The sequence below is a fragment of the Sprattus sprattus genome, assembly GCF_963457725.1.
Source record: "Sprattus sprattus genome assembly, chromosome: 1".
NCBI classification, from domain to species: domain Eukaryota; kingdom Metazoa; phylum Chordata; class Actinopteri; order Clupeiformes; family Clupeidae; genus Sprattus; species Sprattus sprattus.
Window position 1 is genome coordinate 24,473,338 of NC_137920.1, and position 25,820 is coordinate 24,499,157.

Genomic DNA, 25,820 nt, shown 5'->3' on the forward strand with positions numbered 1-25,820 from the left:
AGACAAAACCAGGGCCTGGTTGGAGGGTAAATTCCATATTGCAGTTTTAAGATTGTTATAGGGGGTTCCTGCAAATACCTCGGGGGTCTATTGATGGCGATCCCAAAACTCATGAACTAAATTATAACCCGGGCAACAGCACGCAACAATCTTCAACTTCAGTAGCAAATTGTTTTCCAAAGAAACCCCCATATTAGCATACTCTACATATGGGAGTTTCCCGAAATTTGTCCTCGTCATCATAGGTAAAAGCTGAACATGGTCTAAATGCTCTAAAATAAGGCACCTGTTTTCTTACTGCGTTTTAACATTCCTTTCGGAGAAACACCTTGTTTGAGCTGTGTTGCATTGCCACCTAGCGGTGACTTTAGGATATTAAAACCATGGCAGTAGAGAGGGGTGTCATTTTCATTATATGAGAGGCATTTTCTTATTTCTTAACTTCTGTTGTGGCAATGCAAATAAACGAATGAGAATGATGACAAGTTTCAAATATTTTATTTCTCAATTTCATGTATGAAGTTTCAGTGGTTCCCACGGCATATGACGCAGCATGCAAACATGTATGAGAGGAAAAACGGAAAAAGGTGTAACCCAAGACTGAAACCATTTTCATCTTTAGAAAGCCCTTATCCCGTCCACACCTCCACAGACACACGCCCTTCAGGTACAGAAGCCCATTTTCCCTCTCTACATAGAGGACATAGCTCAGGAGGACGGACTTTTGAAAAGGAAAAGAAAAAGAAATAGATAGGGAGAGAACTCATAGGCTACGTGTTTATAACAAATATTCTGTACAAAAAAAAAACATAAACATACAGAAAAACAAATGTTTCCCCGCTAAACGGCGTCTGGCAGTTGTTGGGGAGAAAAGCTTTGACTAATTGGTTTAAACTATTATCATGTGACGCTGATCCAAAAGATTATAATAATTATTATCACTAGATAAGAATGGTGACTATATGTAGTGGAGTTACGTTTTTAGATCGTTTCCATACTTTTAAACATGAACCAAAAAGAGGTTTGGCAACATCCACATACTAATATGTCATTGTCATTCATATTATATTAACATTACGATTCATATGTAAACAAGAGACGCTCTTCAAAATCGGATCTACATGCATACAGAAAATTAACAGAATAGAAAAAAAAGAGACACCCTCCATGTCATGCAATCACAGGATGAGACCCTGGCGGATCTCTAAGGATAGACAGAAGAGCCATCGTCGTGCAGCACTCGGAAGGAAAAAAAACTGAGACAACTGGCACGAGCGGGCACTTAGAGCCCGCGCCTCTGGGTGACACAGGGCCCGCACCATCATATGCCCACGCGGTCCGTGAAAGCGTCCAGGCAAGCAATAAACAACAAACAACCAGAAACTAGTTCACAAAGCTACTTATTTTGTTTTAATTAAAAGTGTGACGATTAGGTTTTAGTCACGTTTTTTTTCCTGCAGCATGTCAAAACAGTCGAAGCAGAGAGTGGTTGTCGTAAAAGCTTGGCTGCATTATTTTTATGTTGTGTGGATAGTGAGGAGTTAAACAGAAGGCTTCTCGACCTGCTCTGTTAATGTGATGCCATGTTAAACATTACACACACGCGCTTACATTAAAGCTCCCATCCCAATTTTCATACCTATATGCCTAATATACACATTAACATATCACCTGTTCAACGCTGCCCCGCAGTGAAGTTGGAAAACTTGTTACCATGAAAAAAACTAAACAAAAAAAACAATCAAAACAAAAACAAAACAGAGTTTCTTCATGTCCATTTTTGGTTTGTTTCACAAAATATTAAGATGTGTCCGTGAAGGTTTCTTGTGACAATATGTAGCTAGGCAAATGTTTTCCAATAGAGTGTTTGTGTGTGTGTGTGTGTGTGTGTGGGGGGGGGGGGGGGGGTAAAGTTGTTACTTTGTGTCAAAAAGCTAATGAAAGCAAATATACGTCAAGATGTTCATACAGAAACTGATGGCACTATTCCTTCCTGCATATTTAAATCGGTGGACACCATTCACGAAAAAACAAAAAAAACAATTCACCAGTTACACAAAGAAAGACCGGTCTCCAAAAAGGATAAACCATATGCTTGAATGTGCAGAAATTTAAATATATAGTTAAATCTTTTCTCTCTACTCTATAGATCACCAGAAACAAAGAGGGTAGATGGAACTCCCTGACGATATAAATATAGCATACAATCCCCATATTACAAAAACAATATTATAATTTTTTTTTTCTCTTGTGAGTGTGAGAGAGTTTGTGTGTGTGATCCTAAGCTTAATGTGTTCAATATTAAAACCTGTCTTTTGACTCTTTGTGAAAGAAGCACAAAAAAGGGAAAATCTGAAGCACTGCTGTTTTAGACCTCTGCAGCATTAGCACTATCCAGGTGTAGCTCTTCTCATATTCATATTCACACACACACAAACACAAACACACACACACACACACATACATATATATATATATATATATGTATGTATGTATGTATGTATGTATATGACAAAAGAACAGCAAAATATCACGCTTGAACTAGTTTGTGTAATCTGATTGGCACTTAATGCTGTCCTTTGTACTTGTGTCGTGTTGAAATCAAGTACATCAATTTCTCTCATCCCACCTAACTACTTGATAGATAGATCTTTCTCGCATAAAAACAGACGAAAATAAATATGATTTTAGATAATCCCCCGTACCCCTTCAAAAACAAGGACACAAACCAAAAGCACACACACATGCGCACACCCAAACACACATACACACCCAAACACGCACACACCCACCTAATTTCCCTTTCCTTTTTGCCTAGAAATGAAATGCTCGCTCAACGATAGAACGCGGTCCTCCGTTCTGCTTTTGCGTGTCCTCTTAAAAGTGCTACGACCGGGGGGAGGAGGGGGTTCTCGCAAAAAAAAGGTTAGCCTACCAAAGACAAGTGGAAGGGCGGAGTAAGGGTGAAAGACTAAAAAAAGACAGAGAGAAAAAAAAAAAACAGTAATTTCACACAGAACTACTCTCCACTGGAGGGAGAGGGGGGAGAACATTTTACAAAGCAAAAATTGGTTGTTTTTTTTAGTTTGTTTTTTGATTGTTGTTGTTTTTTTTTTATATACTTTTTTAAGTTTGTTTTGCTTTTCTTGCTGGACACCTTTAGCAGATTTGCCTCAAAAATGTAGAAGACAAGCAGAAGACGAGACATAAAGGTGTGGAGGACCGGGGGGGCCTCGTCTCCATGGAGACAGAGAGAGAGAGTGAGAGGGAGGAAGAGAAGTGATGATCACACGTCTACCACCATCTTTTTGTGAATGTCTAGTCCGCCAACCACCTGTTGGGAGAGAACAGGACACAAAAAACATACATCAGCTCAATGCGCAACAACAACATTAACAACAACAACAACGTCAATTATTACAATTTCAGCAAGCCAGCTCACATTAGCTAGCAAACTTACACTGATACTTACATCGAAGTACGCATATGATGTAACTGGGTAAAACACAGCATGTAGCCCTTTAAAACTTTCAGATTCCTACTAAATAAATTGACTAAAGTTATAGCGGATACATTTTGGTTATAGCGGATACATTTTGGTTATAGCGGATACATAATGGTTATAGCGGATACATTATGGTTATAGCAGATACATTATGGTTATAGCGGATACATTATGGTTATAGCGGATACATTATGGTTATAGCCTTGATGGGCTCCGGCACACTCGTACCCTACTCAGGTCATAGGTCCTCTCTTAACATGGACCATAAGTAGCGCCTGTACCCTACTCAGGTCATAGGTCCTCTCTTAACATGGACCATAAGTAGCGCCTGTACCCTACTCAGGCCATAGGTCCTCTCTTAACATGGACCATAAGCAGCGCCTGTACCCTACTCAGGCCATAGGTCCTCTCTTAACATGGACCATAAGCAGCGCCTGTACCCTACTCAGGTCATAGGTCCTCTCTTAACATGGACCATAAGCAGCGCCTGTACCCTACTCAGGTCATAGGTCCTCTCTTAACATGGACCATAAGCAGCGCCTGTACCCTACTCAGGTCATAGGTCCTCTCTAAACATGTATGCCATAAGCAGTGTCCTTCCTCGCTCTATTCATTCCTATATGGATTCCACCAACTCGGTAATCTACGCCATTAAGGTGAAAAGCAGAGCCTACCCTATATTACCATTGATAAGAAGCGGGCTTATGAGCCGCGGCGATTTGCTGATGTTTATTGACTTTTAAGATAACAACACAACACAGTCGTACATCAGAGTATATTTGTATATACTTATATAGATTGAAACTTTGATATATTTTAAATGTTTAATTAAGTTGATGTATAGGCTGTATAGGTATCTGGATTAACCTCCAATATCACAGCAAAACCAAGCACTGCCTTCACCTCCACCATCCTCTTCCTCGCCGGTACTCACCACACAGAACTCCTCGAAGGATATCCTGCCGTCCCCGTCCTTGTCGGCGTTGATGATGGTCTTGTCGACGATCTGCTGCAGCTGTGTGTCCTTCAGGTTGTTGCCCACCATCATCTTCAGCACCTGGAACAGCTCCCCGTTGGATATGTAGCCGTCCTTGTCCATGTCGTAGATACGGAAAGCGACTGGTTCAGGGAGAGAGGGACAAATGGAGGGAGAGAAAGAGATGAAAGGAGGAGAGAAGCATAAGAGAAGGTTACTGAATGAAATAGATAAATAAACAGAAACAGGGCACACTCAACCACACACTCAAGCACACAGACAGACAGACAGACAGAGACAGACAGACAGACAGAAATAGCACAAAAATATGTTTCCATGCAGAATTACTAGATCATAGTTCCACCCTCATTATGTTTCTAAATGGATATGATGAGATGGCAGGAAATGATCTAGAGAAGCTTGAGCACTCAGCACCGTGAGTGTGAGTGAGGCGTACATGCTTTGAATAGACAGGTTAAATTGCAATTCATCCACTTACAGCGAAGTTTCTGTTCCTTGTCCCCTTTGACACTGAACTGGGAGACGCCCTCAATGAATTCTGGGAAGAGGAAAAAAAAACTGTAAGTGTTACACAGAAAGAAAGAAAGCAAGAAATGGTAGGATGGATGGATGTGTGAATTAAATAAAGCTAATCACACATACTTCCAGCACCCAGGATCCTACACATCCAACACAACAACAGGACTTTTTTTTTGGCAAACTATAGTGTGCCAGCTGCTGATAATTTATACTGCAAGTGTACATTCAAATACGGCACCCAAGATGATTTACAGTGTTAAATACTCAAACTAGGCTTCAAATTAGGCCTCCTAGGTCTCTAATTAGGCAACATGACAATAAACCCATAAAATACAAAGCACAGTCTACTATGTTAAAAGGAACATAGTGCAACAATTGGCCACTTCTCAAAGTATGTTTTTGTTTATGTAGGAAATTAAACTACTACATTCACACACTTTTGGCTCCCACTAGTCGCCCAGGCACTGTGTTGCTATGCGGTCTGGGACAAAACACAGCAAAAATGTAATAAAAGCCTTCACAGCATGACACATAGCTCACTACATACCAACAGACACCAGTTAGCATGTTAGCTTGCTTGTATCTGTGCCAACAGGGCTGTTGGTGGTGTTTGCATGATGTTTAGGTAGTTAGCTCACTAGTTTTCAACCAAACCAAAGGTTACTTAAAGGTGTTTTACAATGGGCAAGGGGGGGGAACATGGTTGAACATCCTTAAAGATGAACTGGTACGACCATAACAACAAGCCGTGTGGGCCTGGTCCACACAAGCAAGTATAACTATTAAATGCCATAATTATTATCACTCAATGACTGTTAATACTGAGGTTAATAGTTTCTTAGTGGTAAACTAATTTCATGAATATGAATGTCAACTGAGAGATCCTGGATGTAATGCATAATTCAACTGAAGGCAACCACCTGTTTTGGTTGGCACGCCAGCCTGCACCCATGTGGTCCCCCTGGTAGATTAAACCCCCCCAATCCTAATCTACAATGACCAGATTAGCCTCCTCCAACAGTGGCAACAGAAGCAGCCCGGCACAAGGAGAAAGAGCGCGAGAGCGAGCCGTACCTTTAAAGTCCACTTCACCATTGCCGTCGGTGTCGAATATGTCTATGACCCGCTGGACCAGGGGGTTCTGTTGGAGTTCGGGCAGGGACATGAACTCCTCCACGCTCAGGGAGCCCGAGTTGTCGAGGTCGAGTTTCTTAAACCTTTTCCCTAGTCTCTTAATCTCATCAGCATCAACTGAAATAGAAGAGACAAAGAGAGAGAGAGAGAGAGATTAGAACATGTGTCTGATAGAACAAAGGAACGCTTCATAGACATTTCCTGAGACGTTACAGTGTAAGGAGGGGATCGGGGCTTCTTCTTCGAGCCGCAAGTGGTTCACTCCTCCCCGCAAATAAACACTATTTCAGGCTCCACTCGGCCTTGGTTTTTGGGAGGCGCTACACAAGATGCTCGCTACCGAGTCAACAAAAAGCAAATCGCGTGCTGAATCACTCTTCTATGCCCAAAACAAAACTCCCCAAACTCCCCCCTCTCCACCACTACAATACACATGCTCATTTACACACACACACACACACACACACACAGTTTGGCAGACGCTCCGATCACTTACGTATGCTGCCGTGACCCCCTGCCGACACCACAAAGGCATTCTTGCCCTTCTGGGGAAGAGCCTTACCCTGTGTCTTGCGCTGGCTGGCCATGGCGGTCCTCCCTCCATGCACTGGGGCTAGGCAAGTGGCAAACAGAGGGAGGGTGCAGCACTAGCCATAGCCAGCCGGCCAGCCAGCATAAGGCTGGGGGGAGGGGTGGGGTTGGGGGGTTGAGGTGATGAAACTAAGCTCATTCATGAAGACATGCCACCATACTTATACACACACACACACACACATACATACATACATACATACATACAGCACACACACACACACATACAAACACACGGTTGTTTATCTACAGTGGTGTACCACCATTTTCTCAGTTACAAAAGATACTTGCAAAACTTTCCCAGTCAGTATTTAAATTTTAATTTGCTAACATTTATTCTAGCATATTTCTAAAAGCAGTGTTATTCGTCTCCAAACATAAAAATTGCATAGCTAGATTATTAAATATGGTTCACTAATCTGCCATAATCTGCACGGTTACTAATCCATTCTCCACTGCATTAGTGTGGATATATATCTGATTGTGACCGTCTTGCCTAGAGCCCATCTATGGAATGGCATGCAATACAATTTTTTTTTTTTTTTTAAATCATAATGCAATGGTTCTGCTCTCTAGCATGTCCCTAATGCATGGCTAAATACAGGACGCCTGAGAAGTTACTAAAACCGGGTCAAGATGTCACACACACACACACACACACACACACACACACACACACACGCTTCCATGCAGAATTACTAGTTCATAGTTCCACCCTCATTATGTCACTAAAACCGGGTCAAGAGGTCACTGGGGATGTGGCCACATGAGAGAAGGGCCATTGCATGAAGGTTGTCATGACACAGAAACGGGAGTACAACACACACTCTTTATCTTTCTCAGCACTGTATGTGTGCAAGTCTTCCTCACCCTCGCTCAAAAACTCAGTTCCCAATATTTCCGGCAGTTTCTGAAAGGCGTGCGTGGGTTTCACCAGTGGGGGTTCTGATGAGCTTGCATGTACAGGCTTTGCTGCTGGTGGTGGGATGGTTACAACCCAGTTACTCAAACCAGCATGTGTGGCTAGACCAGCTTCGTCTTGTGACCGTGTAAAAGCTTTTGTGTGTGTGTGTGTGTGTGTGTGTGTGTGTGAGAATATATATGTGTATATGTGTTGGTTCACATTTCTCCAAGCGAGTGTAGTCCAGCTATTTTAAACCCACTGTCTCCCAGTGAACCGCTGCTGCCGCTGCCCTCTGGAGCCCAGAACACCCACGAAGACGAAGATGAAGCGGAGGAAGAGGAAGAGCGGCCACCTCGCTTTGAGATGCAGCTCTGCGCGGAGACAAGCAGCGGTTACATAACCAGCCCCGCTCCGCTCCACGCCTGTCTGTCAATATGGAAATGCACTTATGAGACGGCGTGCGGCTGGCTGCACATTCTTGTGCATGTGTGTTCTGTCACGGAGATGCCCGTGCCAGCCCTGCTGACAACTTCCAGTGCCACAGCCGCCCGCCACCATCCTGCGTGATGGCGATGACTGACGTGTCAGGACATTTATATTTAGTCATTTAGCAGACGCTTTTAACCAAAGCGACTCACAAGGATGTATACATTTTACATCTACACTGATGGCACACTGCACATCAGGAACAATTAGGGGTTCAGTGTCTTGCTCAAGGACGCTTCGTCAGGGAATCGAACTAGCAACCTTGTGATTCACTAGACGACTTCTCTACCTCCTGGACCACTGTCGCCCCGGGAGCCGCGAGGTGACGGCAGCAAGGAGTAAGGCAATTCGGGCAGCGAGGAGGGCAGGTGTGTCTTCTCTGGAGCGGAGCAGATCGGGTAGGGAATACGGAGCGGATCGGGGAGGGAATACGGAGCGGATCGGGGAGGGAATACGGAGCGGAGCGGATCGGGGAGGGAATACGGAGTGGATCGGGGAGGGAATACGCAAAGGGTCCAGAATGCCCCCGGAGAGGTGGTTTTGATTTCGTGAATACTTTAAAAGGTGCAATCTGCGATTCCAATGCGATACATATATTTAATAAATGTAGCTGTCTGTGTACCGTATGTGCGCTCATAAAAAACTATCTGGTGTTAGTACACCGTCCTGGTTCTGTAAATGGGAAACAGAGTGGTACAGATCAAGCCCTACACTCTTCCTGCTTCAATCTCAAAATCTAGCAATGTTAGCTCCACAGAAACACCTCTAAACTGTTTGAAGTGAAAAGCTCAAAGGTCAAACCATGTAAGGTACTGTTCAAAATCCATACACAGTATGTTAGCAATTTCAGGCATTGCTACACACAAATAATTAAACCATAATAGTACAGTATAAAGTCAATTAAAACAGAAAGTAAAAACAATATTTTCTTTCTTTTTAAATACAAGCATTTATGAAGATGTCTTTCCTTCTCTTTCATCTCTTCCTTCATCACAACCCATAATTCCTTCATCTGTCAACAGGCTCCAAGACACTTTTAATGATATAACTTGTTACATCAAATGTCCTCCAACAGGCGTGTGATGGGCGCTAATGCAGCTCACAGAGGCCCAAACAGGAAACTGACACCCACAGGACGCCATCTTGGCTCCACTGGGTCAGTGACTCAGTGGGAGGGAGGCAGTCCAGGAAACTGACACCCACAGGACGCCATCTTGGCTCCACTGGGTCAGTGTCTCAGTGGGGATGAAGCAGTCCAGGAACTAAAAGGATACCAGAGTGTGGATTGTCACTGTTTTGGACCCAATGGGGAGGAAATGCATAAGGGAGCCCAGAGGGTCCATAGCTAATTATTCAGAACAGATGGGGAAAACCCTTTTTTCAGTACATCATGCCTAGAGGCACTAGATGATTCTTAGCTTTAATAGAGTTCTGGTCTGGTTTCGCAATGACTACACTTTACTGAAATGACCTACTTAAGTCCTTTGTAAGGGTAGTCTCGAGGAACAAAAGGCCACAGGCCCCCCCCGAAGTCAAAGCTGTGTGTATTCAGTAGGAAAGAATAAAAAAAAGACACACAGACTCTCTTCATCTCTCACACACACACACACACACACACACACACACACACACACACACACACACACACACACACAATCCCTCCTTCAGACAGTGAAGTTTGCACACGCTAGTACAAGACACCCAAGGACAACACAGTTCACAAGCCAGCCGAGGAGATTGTGTATTTGTGAGTGTGTGAGAAAGAAACAGAAAGAGAAAGAGACAGAAAGGTGTTGTGGGGGTGCCTACTGCCTCAAGCAAGGTGTGGGTCTGTGTGTGTGAGTGTGTGTGTAAGTGTGTGCGTGTCTCACACATACACCCACTCACAGACAGTCAGACGTCGCATGCAGCACCCTCCACACCCAGCAGCGGCATCACCAGGGACGCCTGACTAACGCCACTCCTCTTCCCTAAAAGCCCCAACGTCACCACTGCTGCTGCTGCAGCCATCACTGCTGCTGATAATAATTGTATAATTGTCAGAATTTAATCGCACAAGCGACACACCTCACACGTGAATACATTGAGGCGACACAGGACACACACACACGCACACGCAGGCCTGAGATGATTTGTGAATTTATCTCATCCCGGACTGTCCTTCCTCCAGAACCTCAGGAGCAGTGGGCAGCCTTTAGGCGCCCGGGGACCAGGTGAGGTGAATCGTCTGTCTTGGTCAGGGACCAACAAAGTGTTCTGTTGCATGTTTTTTCTGTTGGGGTTCTAAGTGGAGGAAACCCCTTGTGAACACGGGGGAGAACATGCAAACTCCACACAGAAAGGCCAGGGAGATAGCCCACCTGAGCACTGAAGGTCTGGGGAGGACCTGCCCACCTGAGCACTGAAGGTCTGGGGAGGACCTGCCCACCTGAGCACTGAAGGTCTGGGGAGGACCTGCCCACCTGAGCACTGAAGGTCTGGGGAGGACCTGCCCACCTGAGCACTGAAGGTCTGGGGAGGACCTGCCCACCTGAGCACTGAAGGTCTGGGGAGGACCTGCCCACCTGAGCACTGAAGGCCTGGGAGATAGCCCACCTGAGCACTGAAGATCTGGGGAGGACCTGCCCACCAGAGCACTGAAGGTCTGGGGAGGACCTGCCCACCTGAGCCAACAGCGCCCCATGCGGGAATGGAACCCATGACCTTCTTGCTGTGACGCGGCAGTGCAAGCACCCGAGCCACCGTTATGCACTCGTATGGGACTCAAGATACTCAAGATATTCTTCACACTGTGTGTGTGTGTGTGTGTGTGTCCCTCTTCATGTAGATTTTATTGTATGGACGACTTTATACTCTACACTCGAAAGCTGTTGGACATTGCATCCTCGGCGTGTGTGTGTGTGTGTGTATACGCCATTCAGTCCATCCAACCTGCATCTTTATCCCTCCATTCAGTCGCATTACTAAATCACTCCCCCCTCTCACACCGTGAGACATAAACCCTCTCATACCGTGAGACATGAAGCCTCTCATACTGTGAGACATAAACCCTCTCATACCGTGAGACATAAAATAGATAGATAGATGGATGGATTAAAAGGGGAAGATGAGGTGTGCTGTATAACGATTATGTGAGATGGACAGATAGATGGATGGAGTAAGAGCGAGAGATGAGGTGTGCTGTATAACGATTGTGTGAGTTGATGTGAGTGTTGCCTGACAGCTTGAGTGCAGCAGCATCGGTGTTCCCATCACCACATATCAGTGCAACGTCCTTAGACTCACACACACACACACACACACACACACACACACACACACAAAAGTCTGGGGACCATCATCGTCATTATAGTTATCATAGTCATGATCCCCTGCTGTGGGTCGACTGCATTAGAGAAAGACAGCGCTCTAGCACAGAAACGCAAAGATGGTCGACTGCATTAGCGAAAGAGACAGTCTAGCACAATCACATACACGCAAAGAACGTCGACTGCATTAGCGAAAGAGAGCGTTCTAGCACAAACACGCAAAAAACGTTGACTACATTAGAGAAAGAGAGCGTTCTAGAACAAACACGCAACGAGCAAGGAGCTGCCACAGCAGAGCCACACATCACGTGGCCAGGTCATTTCCTGCTCACCTTCAACATTCAGACCCCAGACATTTCAGAGATTACACCTGCCCTTAGGCACCAAATTCATTAGGGTCTTTTGAGGTCTGTGGTGCAATGCCACTGACAGATGCTAAAATGTTAGCCATTTCCACCGCACACAGCTGGTAATGCGCTTCGACTCACGTCAACATATTCCCTTGCAGAACAATCAGCCACCTACTCAGTGACATGGGCTCAAAGTAGTGGGCTGACAACCGGGCAGAGAGATGTTGATAGGTTTCCATGGTAACAGCAGGAGACACCGGAAGTGTGTGGGGATTGTGGGAAATGTAGTTTTAATTTCAAGCTGGACTTCCTATTCAACTCAGGGGCAGTGATAAATGTGGATGTGGTCAATCTGCCTGCTCGACAGGGGGACAGCTGCACACCCCCCTCTGCCATCAACATCTTAAAGGGTGAATGCCCCAAAAATATCTAACATCAGAAGAGGGGAGAGAGAGGGAGAGAGAATCTATTCATATACTGTGTCATATATATATATATATATATATATATATATATATATATATATGTATATATTTATAAATATTGATGACAGCCGATGTGGGCCGTTCATTTAAATCATGGCCGAGGGATTCCCCACTGTGACACACATGGGTAGTGGGACTGTTCAGATTGGCAGGACCAGGGGCTCACACACAAACACAGTTTTTGAGTGCTCAAGTTTCTCTAGGTAATTTTCTGCCATCGCATCACATCCACTTAGAAACATAATGAGGGTGGGTCTCATCTCCTCCAACTGAAACACATGGCTAAGAGGTTGGCAGCTCAGACCCAGGGCCTAAACAGCCTTAGCCTGCAAGGAGTACAGCTCTCAAGGGGCCCATGCAGTAGCACCACCACACAAAAACACACAGATGTACACCTACAGAAACCACACACACACACAGCTACAGAAAACACCCACACACGCATGCACAGCTGCAGAAACTACACCCACGCACAGTAACAGAAACCACACAGCCCCCCACACACACAGCTACTGGTTGTATTAGGTGGTATTGTAGTAGAACAGGCCCATTCAAACACTGCTGATCAATAATCCAACAACCTTAGATTCATCATTATCTAATCAATAATACACGAATAATCCAACATCTTTAGATTCCATCTCTGAGTGTGAGTATAGGTTGTAGTGTAGTGGGTTACAAGAGGGTGTCTGTATATGTGTTTGTGTGTGTGGTTCCTGTAGCTGAGGCTGTGTGTGTGTGTGTGTGTGTGTGTGTATGTGTGTGTGTGTGTGTGTTGCTAAGGGTGTGTCTGTGCATGTAGGGTGGAGCTAAAACTGAGTAAAAGTGGCATTGCATTCCCCCCTAAAAATAAAGTGCGTCTCTCCACCATCAGTCCTGAAGATGACCTTTATGAGGCTGCGAAACTGTTCCCAACACCACACCCTTGCCTATAGAATCATGACGAGTCTTAAGTCTGCTCAGGGCTGTGTGTGTGAGAGCATGTGTGTGTGTGTGTGTGTGTGTGTGTGTGTGTGTGTGTGGTGTTTGTTTGTGTGTGAGATTCTGTGTCAGACACTGATAGAGTATAGTGTGCGAGTGTGTCTATATACGTGTTTGTGCGCATCTGTGTAAGAGACTAATTCCCATTCTGTGTGTGTGTGTGTGTGTGTGTGTAAGTACTAAGTAAGCACATGCAAGAGTGATATACATAGTATATGTGCCACATGAGTGTGTGGTAGGGGTTGCACAGAATACTTGAGTATTCGAGTAATCGAGCAGCTACATCAACTCTCATGTTTCTACATTAACCTTAACTACTCTTTAATCATGCAAAGCTAGTGTAAGTATTGACTACATTTCCCATACTTGTGGAGTCAGGAACGAAGCAGGTTTTTGGATGGAGTTGATAGCAGAGAAGAAGAGCTGATAGAAGTAAGTTGTTTTTTGGATGGAGTTGATAGCAGAGAAGAAGAACTGATGGGAGTAAGAGTGTTTTAGATGGAGTTGATAGCAGAGAAGAAGAACTGATGGGAGTAAGAGTGTTTTGGATGGAGTTGATAGCAGAGAAGAAGAACTGATGGGAGTAAGAGTGTTTTGGATGGAGTTGATAGCAGAGAAGAAGAACTGATGGGAGTAAGAGTGTTTTGGATGGAGTTGATAGCAGAGACGAAGAACTGATGGGAGTAAGAGTGTTTTGGATGGAGTTGAGGGCAGAGAAGAATAACTGATGGGAGTAAGAGTGTTTTGGATGGAGTTGAGGGCAGAGAAGAAGAACTGATGGGAGTAAGAGTGTTTTGGATGGAGTTGAGGGCAGAGAAGAAGAACTGATGGGAGTAAGAGTGTTTTGGATGGAGTTGAGGGCAGAGAAGAATAACTGATGGGAGTAAGTAGTGTTTTGAATGGCACTGAAGAAGTAAAGTGTTTCCGTTCCGAACTCTCTGTGAAATGATTGCTTCCTCTCCCTAGGAGACCAACCCCACCATAGTACTTTCATACTTTGAATTAACCCAAGACACCTCCCGCACAAACCTCCCCCACCAATGAGTTCTTGAGTTTCTTGAGAAATTCATCCATTTCTAAGCAGATGTACTTGTGCAACCCCTGTGAGCTCTGTTTGTTTTTATATTGAGCATCACTTCTCTAGTCTGTTCTTTTCTGTCTGAAAATCAATAATCAACTATTATGGGACTGCGGGCCGGGCTGGCCTGTCGGATGTGCTGGTGAGCAGCACCGACGCCACCCAGGGAACCCCATCGTTCTCCATCATCGGGTACATTGGCAGCGAGGCGGTTTGCAGAACGCTGGTGGAGAGTTTTGTGGGCTCAGCGTCGGAGAGACCAGGGAGTTTGTGGTGGACAACAGGTGGAGCGGGAGGAGGAGCCCCCTAACTAGAGGCGGTTGGGGAGGAGAAAACGCGGATTTTTATATGTTTCCTGTGTATGTTTGATTCCCATTCCTGTTGTCCCTTTTAGTCACTTCTTTTTCCTACTGCTATGACACCTGAATTTCCTTAACGGGATTAATACAAGTTTATCTCTTATCTTATTATTGAACAACTTCACAATTGGATTTGCTTTAATATTGTTTTGAAAGAAATTAGTTAACGTCATCAGGTGCTTCCCCCTAATGCTATCTGCGATCCTCACACGTGTTTCTCCTCCCTGCCCTCTCCATCCTCATGCCTGCATCAAATATTCATCACTGCCAATCTGTTCAAATGATCAACGACGTCGTGCAATCTTCCCCTGACTGATCTGTCTGCTTCAAGCTGTTTTGACAGCTCGAACTCAAAACGCACAAAGAGGACATGACATGACATGCCTCAGAGATCAGGCTGTAGTAGGCCATCAGTCTGTCCTGGACCAAACAGTTGGCTACTTCATTTGTTTACATCCTGTGCAAGGAAGAGGCACGTAAAAGGAGAGGAATAACAGGGGACCGGACAGATGGTCGTTATGACAACACTGCACCCAGTTATCTGATTTGCGACCTTATGGGCGAGCATCTCCACCTTTAACTCCTTAACAACTGTATTTCACTGACCACTATGGCGTTTCTAATTCATTAAAATTTCAGGCAAGCAAATTCTACCAAGCCATGATTGAACTTAAAACAGGGATTTGAGGAAAGCTTGCTGGCAGACAAAATGTCATAAAAAGGGAAAGCCATATATTCTACAGTTGGACCTTTTGTAGGGGTTGGGAAGAGGTTCCATTGGTACAGGTTCTACGTTTTTCTTTAAAGTCCCAAACCTTTTTGTTCCACACTTCTCAAGACTGTGACGAGTTACTGTACTCGAATCTTCAGTTAAATCTTCAACTGCTGGAGAAGATAAGAGCAGATGGAGAGCGGACACATGAAGCGGTGAAAGACCCCAGATTAAGGGCTAACAATATGCATCGTGCTAAGCAATATGTCGCCCTCAAGGCTTTTATACTGTGTTTTATCTGAAGTACTTCTCTCATGTGTAGTACTAAGTGTGTTTTTATGTTATGTTTAGTACTTATTGTTGTTGTATGTTTTATGTTCACTGTATGCACCTATACACCAGAGCAAATTCCAGGTAGGTGTCAACCTACTTGCCAATAAATACTATTCTGATTCTAAAATATACTGACATGTGGTATCTACAGAAGCACTGCAGCAGTGAATTACAATGCACCAAATCCAGGCTGATTCAGGAGTGGGACTTTTATTTTGAACAGCCAATAACGGCTGACAGTGCATGTGGCTGGTAGTCTATGAACCTCCTGTCAAGGAGGAATCTGGACACTGGCTTGGTATGCCGTCTTTCAGGAATTCACCTCGGATCGTGTTCCCTTGCTTAAGCCCTCAAGAGTTAAAGTAGGTGGCTTGGACATGTCGAGAAGGGTGTTTTGTGAAAAACGACACCCCGTGTATTTTGAGCTGTTCTGAGTGGATGTCATGGCCATTAAAGAGCCAGCGCATGAAGCGAGAGGATGAACGTCAGGGGAATGACTATCACTGATTGTGTGAGATGTGCTATGCCAGTGTGTCTCATCACCACTGACCATTGGCATCATGATAGATGCCCTTAAGTTTATAACTAAAACCAATGACTCCCATTGATCATTACTTGCTCATTTCTGTTAAAGTAACTTAACTTGAAAACAACTTTACTTTAGTTCAAATAACTTGCCGTTTCTGTTTAAAATCAGCATCTAATCCCCTTCAAAGTCAAGAATCAGAAATGGAATTGGATGCAAGTGACTTTCATTCTCAAATGTAAACATGTCCTACCCAAACACATGATGTTTGAGAGCAAAACACTAAAAGCAAAACTGCAATGAAACTTCACGTCCCTTCGCCTATATCGGAAACTTTAAAGCCTACACACATCACAATAACACACACACACACACACAAACAAATGTTATGTTATTGAGGCAAAACTCCCAAATCTGTCTAAGGGCCAAGCAAGGAATGAGCAGTGATGGTCTGCTCAATAGACTTTTTAGGCCTTGTCATTTTCAACTGTGAAGCCTTTTCAATCCACACAAAGTCTTTTCTACCTGTAAACCTTTATATGTAAACCTTTATATGTTTTTTGATACTTACAGTGTGTGCACATCTCCAAGGGGTAACTTGCTTCATTTCCCTGGAAGACAAGAGAGAAAGAAACTATTATTAATTACGTTTCAATTTTAAATACAATCATTTTTTTTAAATATATATATATATATGCCGCCATTAAATGTGAACATTGTCTCAATGGCCTTTACCAGACCCTCCAGGAATATTCAGAATCTTGAGATTAAAATGTTTTGGATTTACTACAATACTTGCGGTGGGTTGCAATTTTCTGCTAAATAGGTTTCCTCAAAAACTACTGAATTCTTCCGTTATTCACAACTGCTTTCAACGTTTCAGCATAAAATCACAAACTCTCCCTTAACTCTCGAAAAACAACCAATCAATGCAGCCTATGCATCATTATCAACACATCCCATCACGCACGCCGCATCTCGACCTTTCCTTCGAGACCTCCAGCTTCTACGTGACTGCTCAGAGTTTCAAATGTCATTAGTGCATTGGTCCCTTCCATCCACACTTGGCCAACAGTGCGTAAACCATGTCGTCTCCAGATGTAAATGTTATGTAGATTTATCATACGGCTCCTCAGAATGTTGCAAAGAGGTCCATTGATTTGAATGGGCCATCCCAACGTTTGGATGTCTGATATTTCTTAATATTGACCGCTGCGAAAAATTATTCACCACTGCCATTAGCAACGGGTTTTGTGCTTCTATTTCTTAATCTTTCGTATCATTCCGCAAGTAGTTTATTTGCTTAACATAATGGAAGTTCATAGTAACTTGAAGTCAGCGAGTTCTAAGTGGAAGTCACAAAACGGCAAATGGCTTTGAAAAAGAGGTATTTCGGTGGAATGTCTTTTATCGTTTTGGCAAGTAACCGTACAATAAGCGGGATAATGTATAGCACATCAAATCAGTATTGCACGTCAGGGTCCTGTTCGTCCTGTCGGGATTTATTTTCCTATACTGCCTGGTGGATGATAATTCATCCCTTACATACATCTTACTAGGTGATAGTATAGTGAAGTGGAATGTCACTCTTCCCAAGCTCACGCACACAACCCCAAATGGCACCTTCCAGTGTCTTAACCCCCTAATCAGATTTACAGGGCCAGCTATCTAGGATGAGCAGGGTGTCTAGTGGATTGGAAGGTGGATGAGCACTGTGTGGGTGTGTGTGTTGGATGTGAGAGAGGGAGTGAGAGTGAGAAAGAGATAAAAAAAAGAGAGCAGGCAAATTAAGAGATAGAATAGAGTGAGAGAGAGACAGGGAGGGAGGGAGGGAGAGAGAGAGATATAATAGAGTGAGAGGGAGAGGGAGAGAGAATGAGGAGGAGGAGAGATCATGTTCAAGTGCCTGATTACAGGGTACCACAATCAACAGAATGTAATACCAGATCAATCTAGGCCACCATCACCAGGGGAACACTTCTAACCAAACCAGAATTTACCCTGGGACTACTGTTAGCTATTTTAACATGGCCAACTTGCTGACTAGCCGATAGATCAGCACTACCCGACAATACAACACACAGTAAATGGAAGGATGGATCGTCGGTGATAGTCATAACTGAAACTAGTGAAGAAAGTAAGAGACAGAAATATGTTTGAAGAATGCACAACACATGATAATGTCCATGTCTTTTCCCATCTCACACACACACACACACACACACACACACACACACACACACACACACACACACACACACACACACACACACACACACACACACACACACACACACACACACACACACACACACACACACACACACACACACACACACACACACACACACACGGCTGTTTATCCAAAGAAGTCGGCTTATTTCATTATGCATGAGAACAACAGAAAGAGCTAGAATCTGCCAGTGCTGGAAATTAGGGCAACCTCCTGCCTTGCTGCATCTCAGAGGGACAGGCAGAAATTGGAAAAGGCCTTAGGGTGTGCATGTGAGACACTCCCACTATGCGTGTGGCGTGTCTGTGTAAAAATACCCAAAAAAACTGTCTCTCCCAATCAGGGTGTGTCTACTAGAAGGGGAATCCAACTCGTCCCTTTTCCCTGCACAGAGAGGGAGAGGGAAAGGGAGAGGATGGTGTCTCCATCCTGACCCACTTCTTCACCTTCTCCCTCTCCTGACACTCTTCCCCTCTCTCTCATTCAACCACTCACCACTATTGAACACTCGCTCACCCCACTCTGGGGAAGCATTTAAGGCTTTGGACCCGACCCAGTTAGTTCACATGCAGTAGTATGAAGAAGAACAGAGGAATATGCTTGAGTGAAAGAAAGAAAGAAAGAAAGAAAGAGGGTGAGAGACAGAGTGAGACAGGGATCATTCTGAAACCAGTAGACCACTCTATTACCAATTGGAATTGACCAATTTTGAAATGCAACACTTCCTGTTTTGCCACTGCCGAGTGTATAATTAATAATAGGCTTTTCCCACACCCCAAAGGCAGGAAGGCAATAATGTCTCTGCCCTCATGGTTGTCTCACAGGGTTTGTTCTCACAGTTCCATAACATGCCGTTTCATGTGAGAATGAAGACCCACAGAACTTTGGGACTCAGGGGGGAAACCTGGGGTAATGAAATGGTTGCCAAGGGCAACAGGACCAGGCGTTAATGTCGAGCCCAACTCTCTATTCCTCCATCTCTCCTCCTCCTCCTCCTCTCCTCTCCACCAGTCTGTCCATCCTTCGCCCACTGAAGACATGCGTGCTGCAAGTACAGAGTTGCACAGGCAGCAAGGCGCAGGGAGGCAGAAAGGCAGCGAGGGGCACAGCAGGTCTGGGCCATTCTGGGGCTTCTGTGTGAGGTCAAGCGCCAAGCATCATTTTAATTTTGGACGCTTGGCTCAGATCCTTTGCGTGTAGTTAGAGCTGATGGTGAAATACATGTCACTGAATGTTTCTAAATGTTATAGAATTCAGTGTGATTTTAAAGGCATTATGAGCTTACGGCTCTGTGTATTTTCAGCGTCATGGTTCTTAATTTGAGGCATTCTATTGCATTTGTTTACATTTTTCTTTGACCTAGACACAACATGTAAACAAATGCAGACACACAAAACAAACAAGTAGCTCACAGAAGTCTATATCTATGCATTACCCAGGCTCCCAGAGGCATTCCTTTGATAACACAAGCTTCCTGTCCTGTGGCACCATTTAGTGGTTAAATGGCAAGACTAAAGTGTGTTTTTAAAGTCCTGACCCAATTAGTTCACGTACAAGAAGAATAGGGGAATATGATTAGGAGAGAAAGAAAGACAGAAAGAAAGAAAGAATGAAAAAGAGAGAGACGCTGTAGTCCTGGCGATATTATTAGTTCAAGTACCGACTGAGACTGTCTGAGACTTAGGGTGAATTTTTAAACCATTAGACCAGCCAATCAGCATTGACCACTATGGCATTGCAATACTTCCTATATAGCCACTGTCAGTGCAAGATGACATATTACACATTTTACAAACCCCACTGGCCCCCAGGCATCACTGTCTTTGCCCTTGATGCATAACATCAAACACTGTTCTTGCTCCGGCTTCAATTCTTCCATGTTTGCTAGTGTTGATACGACTGTGTGTTTGTATTGCTTTCTCTGTAGTTCTGCCGCATTTCAAACAAACGCTTCATTTCAACGCCGTCGCACTTAGCCCCCTCTACTGGCCACTGATAGGTGATCCCCTCAGAATGGCACACCGATTCATCTTGAGATCAACAATTCCAGAATATAATATCAGTGAAAACTGACCAGGGAGCAACAGGTCAGCCATGCTACACAAACCCTGCATCTGTTCTAGAAGACAATGACAAAATCCTGAGTTCCAGAGCTCAAGAGTTATGGATTAATCTGGGGGTAATGAATTGGTCCAGAATTCCCCATACGGAAAAGGGTGCTGTGCCCAAATTGCCACCCTAACAGACAGTTGCCAGACGTTGCTGCCTTTATCTCTATGCCAGATCTAGGCCCCACCTGATCCGGAGTCAGTGACTACCAGGAGCACTCGTCCCAACTCGCTCCAGACACCACTCCCCTGGAGCAGTGTTCGCACAGAGACTTTCTTTTTTCCACGCCAGGCGCTCCATGTTTCGCTATGGAATTACGCAAGTAGGGAAAACCTAGATCATGACAATCAGTTGGAATTTTGTGGCCACAACAATGGGTTGTTGCCTAGTTACCTGTCTATGCTGTGCCAGGGAGCCAGCTATCAAGCTAAGTATAATGTATCATAGCACACACACACACACACACACACACACACACACACACACACACACTTTCCACCAGGCATCTTTTTTACTCTCACATTTTGACAAAAAAAAGCATCTCTGTGTGAATACCGCCTAAACTGGGACACTTCCTATACCAGGGAGTTCTAGAATCTTCTGTAAACCTGGTTCTCGAAATACAAGGTTGACTGTTTGTACCGGTTTGCATTTAATACAGGTGAAGAAAAATAAGCCTGTTAAAAATATTGATTCAGATTCCGAACTGCCATATGGGTAAAGCCAACCGCCACACAATCACAGAAAACAAATTTAGATGGTTTTGTCCAACCTTGAAGGACTAGAACCAGGTGTGTCTGTGTGTCTGTGTGTCTGTGTGTCTGTGTGTCTGTGTGTCTGTGTGTCTGTGTGTCTGTGTGTCTGTGTGTCTGTGTGTCTGTGTGTCTGTGTGTCTGTGTGTCTGTGTGTCTGTGTGTCTGTGTGTCTGTGTCTGTGTCTGTGTCTGTGTCTGTGTGTGTGTGTGTGTGTGCTAATAGCCTTTCTTGTTTTCGACCGATAGACACGTGACTTTCTCATGTCACAATGGCTTCCTCATGTATGAAACAGCGAAAGCCAACTGTCATAACAGCGGCATCCACTGACCCACACTGAAGACTGATGTTCACCTGATGCAAACTGATCAGGTCAATTATATTCGAGAAGTCCATGGGTGAACAAAGATGAAGGTTCAATGAAGATAGAAAATTATTTCTACTGCTTTGAAGAAAAAGGCTCATCATTCAATACTGAACCTTTTCCATGGAAACCTACTGAAGGTAAACAAAGGTTGTTTGCAGCTGATATTACAAAAGGGCTCATCACAGAACCTCCGATGGTTTCATGCCAGGGACTGGTCGCAGCCTTGTAGGATGGTCTTTGTGCAAAGGAAGATGTTTGACAAAGGACTCGGTGAAAAAGCACAAAAGAGACCTCTGAGTGTCTTCTCCCTTTGCATCTGATACGTGCAGACAGCCACAAAGGTCGAAGGTCAAGATTTGTGATTTTATTTGACGTTCAGGGAAAAGATACTTAAGGTCAACGAGGATTACCTCCTGTTAGGTTATGGAGTTGAGAGTGCACAGGGTTTCCTTGCGTTAAGAGAATGAGCGACTATGTTGAAAAGATCATCCAGGCAGATAGCTTCCAGGAAATCCTGGCCTTGATTTCTCACAGATCTGGCTGTTCTAGTTTGTCTGAAATAGATGCTTAACAAGGGACTCAGTAAAAAAAAGTGATCGCAGAAAAGGAATGTTTTCTCCCTTACGATCTGATTCATGCAGAAATCCCCATAGGTCAAAGGTTAGTCTACACTAGATTGTGGCCCCATCTGATTCAGAGTCAGTGATTTATCAGGAGACACTCGTTCCAACGCCCTCCAGATACCACTCCTCGAACTGGGACACTGCGTGAGCCAGGGAGTTCTGGGATAATTCTAGAAACGGAAGGTCTTTTCCCAAAAAGCTGAAGAATCCTTTTTCCTGGGACTTCTATAGAAAGCTCTACATGGTTTTATTTTTAGCGTTCAACGAAGACAGTTAAGGTCAAGAGGATTACATCCTGCTATGTTGGTACTTGTGTACTTGCTTTTCTTCTGAGATCTTATTTTAAACTAGTACTTTTAATTATTGATCTTTTAATCTCATCTTACACTAGTACTTTTAATAACAAGGAGGTTTGACTCTCAGTGAAATCACACATAAATTAACAGAGGAATATCCACATTCATGCTGTGACATCTCATCAAACATACAGACTTCAGCTGTCCTTAACGATCAGCTCACTATAATGACATCATCTCCACTACAATTGCCATACAACTGGCCTTGATGAAGTTAATTTAGCCATTCAACACTAGGGGACAACAGGGAAATGACAAAATCAAAATGGTCAGTTCTATTTTGATTCCAACGCACACAGACAGCGATTTACGAATAAGTGGATTAGGATTATGGCATGTAGGTGTAAGGCCGGCATCAGACGTGCAAAGCAACAAACTCCCCACTGAGAATGTCCATCCCGAATAGTGCTGACCGTTTGATTTCGTTTGTTAGCGTCACCCATGTCAACGGCATTTATTTAGCGTCCTCTGATCCATGATCCAACTTTTCCTCAAGATCACAGACAGAAAGCCGCCATGCTCTAACTAGAACCTCTCTTCAGTCCAATTCCAATAAGTACTTTTAGAATGTCCATTATCAGTGCAATCTCAAATGTAGAAGAGTCCAAAGCTAGTGTGTTCATCTGACGGAGAGAGAGGGAAAACAAACAAACAAAAGAACAACTTTTCCTTGTCCTTTCACGAGAGACATCTGGAGCGGGATGTCTTTTAGACCCCCAGACACGTACAGCATCACATAACATGCTTCCAAGTAGTGGCAGACCATTTCTCTCTGAATGCAAGGCAAAGAGAGACGGCAAACAATACATGTTGTGTCCGATACAGTGGAATCTGAACAAGTGTGGAAATCATCACTGCCCTTGTTTTTCCCTTCGGTAGATAGCGTTTGTTTATCGGGTAACTGGGTTCAGAAACAACGATTCACAGCGTTTAGAGCCCCCATTGGCTGGCATATGTGTGGTGACTGACTAGCTGGCTTTGCACAGTTATGGGTTAACCTGCTCTGCAGACACTGCCAGAGCTACCCAGGGATCATCAAATAAATACATAGGACTAGATAAATTATAGATAAGATTTGAGCTACAGAAAATATTTTGGACCAAACATCCTTGCAGCACAGGAGTCAGGTGTGCTTTAGAGATTCCTTAATGCTTGATGACTTTTTCATGAAAAGGCTAAATCCATATGTGTGACCAGCTATGGCATTGTGTGTTGAAAATGTGTGTTTTTGCAAATGAGAGCCACTAGTATCTGGATTCAAGTGTGGTGCAGGTGTCAACTGCAATACTTGAGAGCATTGCATTACAGAGCCGAAATCATTCCACATTGGACACAGGCCCACACAAACTCCATCGGATTTAGTATCTCCTGTGAGCCAGTCTGATATGTGACCAGAGTCAATTGCATATTTCAAAACCACCATCAGATGTTTGAGAGTCGTGATGATAATGTTCAACGCCACCCCCTCCCTGCCACTCGCACTGCAGCTGGACTCTGCGAACACGCACAGGTTTCAGTCATTGAAATCAGATATAATAAAATGACCAACACAACTCTACGATCAATTGTGGAGATCACATTACGACAAAACACAGTCTATGTGTGTCAAAACACCATCCGAAACACAGAAATGAAGCGCACTAGAAAAACTGTGCCGTACCCCAAACCGCTTATGCTAGTGTTGTGTGTTACAACCCAGTTCAATAGTCCTCCCACCAGCTAAAACGAGAAAACTAGAATTGTGTCTACGTAGAGACGTTGTAGCCTCGCCTGTAGAGGAAGCAACAAATGCGAATGGAGTGGTACCTACTGTAGCCCTCTATTTTACAGCCATGATGGATAGTTTCGCCACATTGAATAGTCGTCAGATTTCAGGGGCCACGTAAACATGGGCAACGGCTGTTCGTTTCCAGCAGTTGCACAAAGTAGATGGACAAATGTGCACGTAGGTTCATGTAGAAAACGGAGTATATGTCAGGGAATTGGACGTTGCAGTGGCCCTTCAACGATATTCTTTCGATACAAGTTCTCAAGCCCGTTCCATTTACGCAAACTAGCTTGCGGCTAATGTTACAGTGCCGTAGATATCGGCAGGCTACAGTGTTGCTTTGGGTATAGCTAGCTGACGATACATTGTTTCACTTTTTCACTTCGACAACCCGCGCCATTCGTAGTTAGCTATATGGCTTCACTGTAGGTAGTGTGAATACAATCTGAGGATTTAGTGGAGCATTGGGCGTTTCGTGCACGTAAATAAAAAGCCAATAATGGCAAGGAATCCGCCAGAACGTGGCCCACTCAGTCATATCATGGTGGTGTTTTATCAACACAGTGTTTTTGCGAGAAAAAAAACACAGACAGTTAGCTAATACACTCGTGCCTCCATTAGTCAGCTGTGTGGTTCAGACACGGCTGATCGAACAAGTGTCGAGCAAGTAAACAATGTGAAGGGTTCTATGACAAACAGTGAGTTAATACCGCCGTATACACATACACACAGAGTGGCGAATAGCGATTGTTCCTTATTCTTACCATTCTGTTGGTCGCGAAAGTCTTCACTGGCAGAGAAATGCGTTCCGAAGCAAACACGTCGAGGTGTTGGAGTCGATGTAGAACGTTTATGAAAGCCGATTAGGCGGACTTTAAACGTAAAGTCACAAGCCTGGGTCTGGGTTCTTGCTCTGGATGGATGTCAGTTCCACTGCAGATACTCCGGTTGATCCGCAGAGCGAGGGGGAAGCAGTTGAGAGAGGGAGCTGATCGAGTGAGGTGGAAATCAGAGTAGGGGGAGGTGCATTAGTACAGTACATCCGGGTACTCTCTCTCTCCCTCTCCCTCTCCTCTTTCACTGAACATGTAGCCTACACCTTTGCATACATTAATTGAGCGAACGTTAAGCTTTGCATGACGTTCAGTTGAGTGCGTAAAGCACGTCTACAGAAATTGTTGGAGAAAATGTATAATAATAGGCCATACATACATCAGATCTCGTAAATTCACGTTTAACTGAGAGGCGAAAACCACACCAGATCTTATATAGACATATATATAGTCACACCAAGATCTTATATAGACATATGAAATATATGACATATAGATCTGTGTTAGACAA

At 44.1% G+C, this 25,820-nt stretch overlaps 1 protein-coding gene across 1 annotated transcript; it reads right to left on the reverse strand.

Moving 5' to 3' along the window:
• Positions 1-481: 481 nt before the first annotated feature.
• On the reverse strand, positions 482-25,458 carry ppp3r1b (protein phosphatase 3 (formerly 2B), regulatory s1ubunit B, alpha isoform, b). The gene is made up of 6 exons (XM_080856666.1): positions 25,241-25,458; positions 16,840-16,879; positions 6,096-6,272; positions 4,981-5,040; positions 4,440-4,624; positions 482-3,334 (listed from the first exon to the last, which is right to left on the reverse strand). Exons 1-6 carry the CDS (start codon positions 25,241-25,243, stop codon positions 3,287-3,289), a joined length of 513 nt encoding a protein of 170 aa, XP_080712792.1. The 5' UTR covers positions 25,244-25,458; the 3' UTR covers positions 482-3,286.
• Between the last annotated feature and the right edge of the window lie 362 nt (positions 25,459-25,820).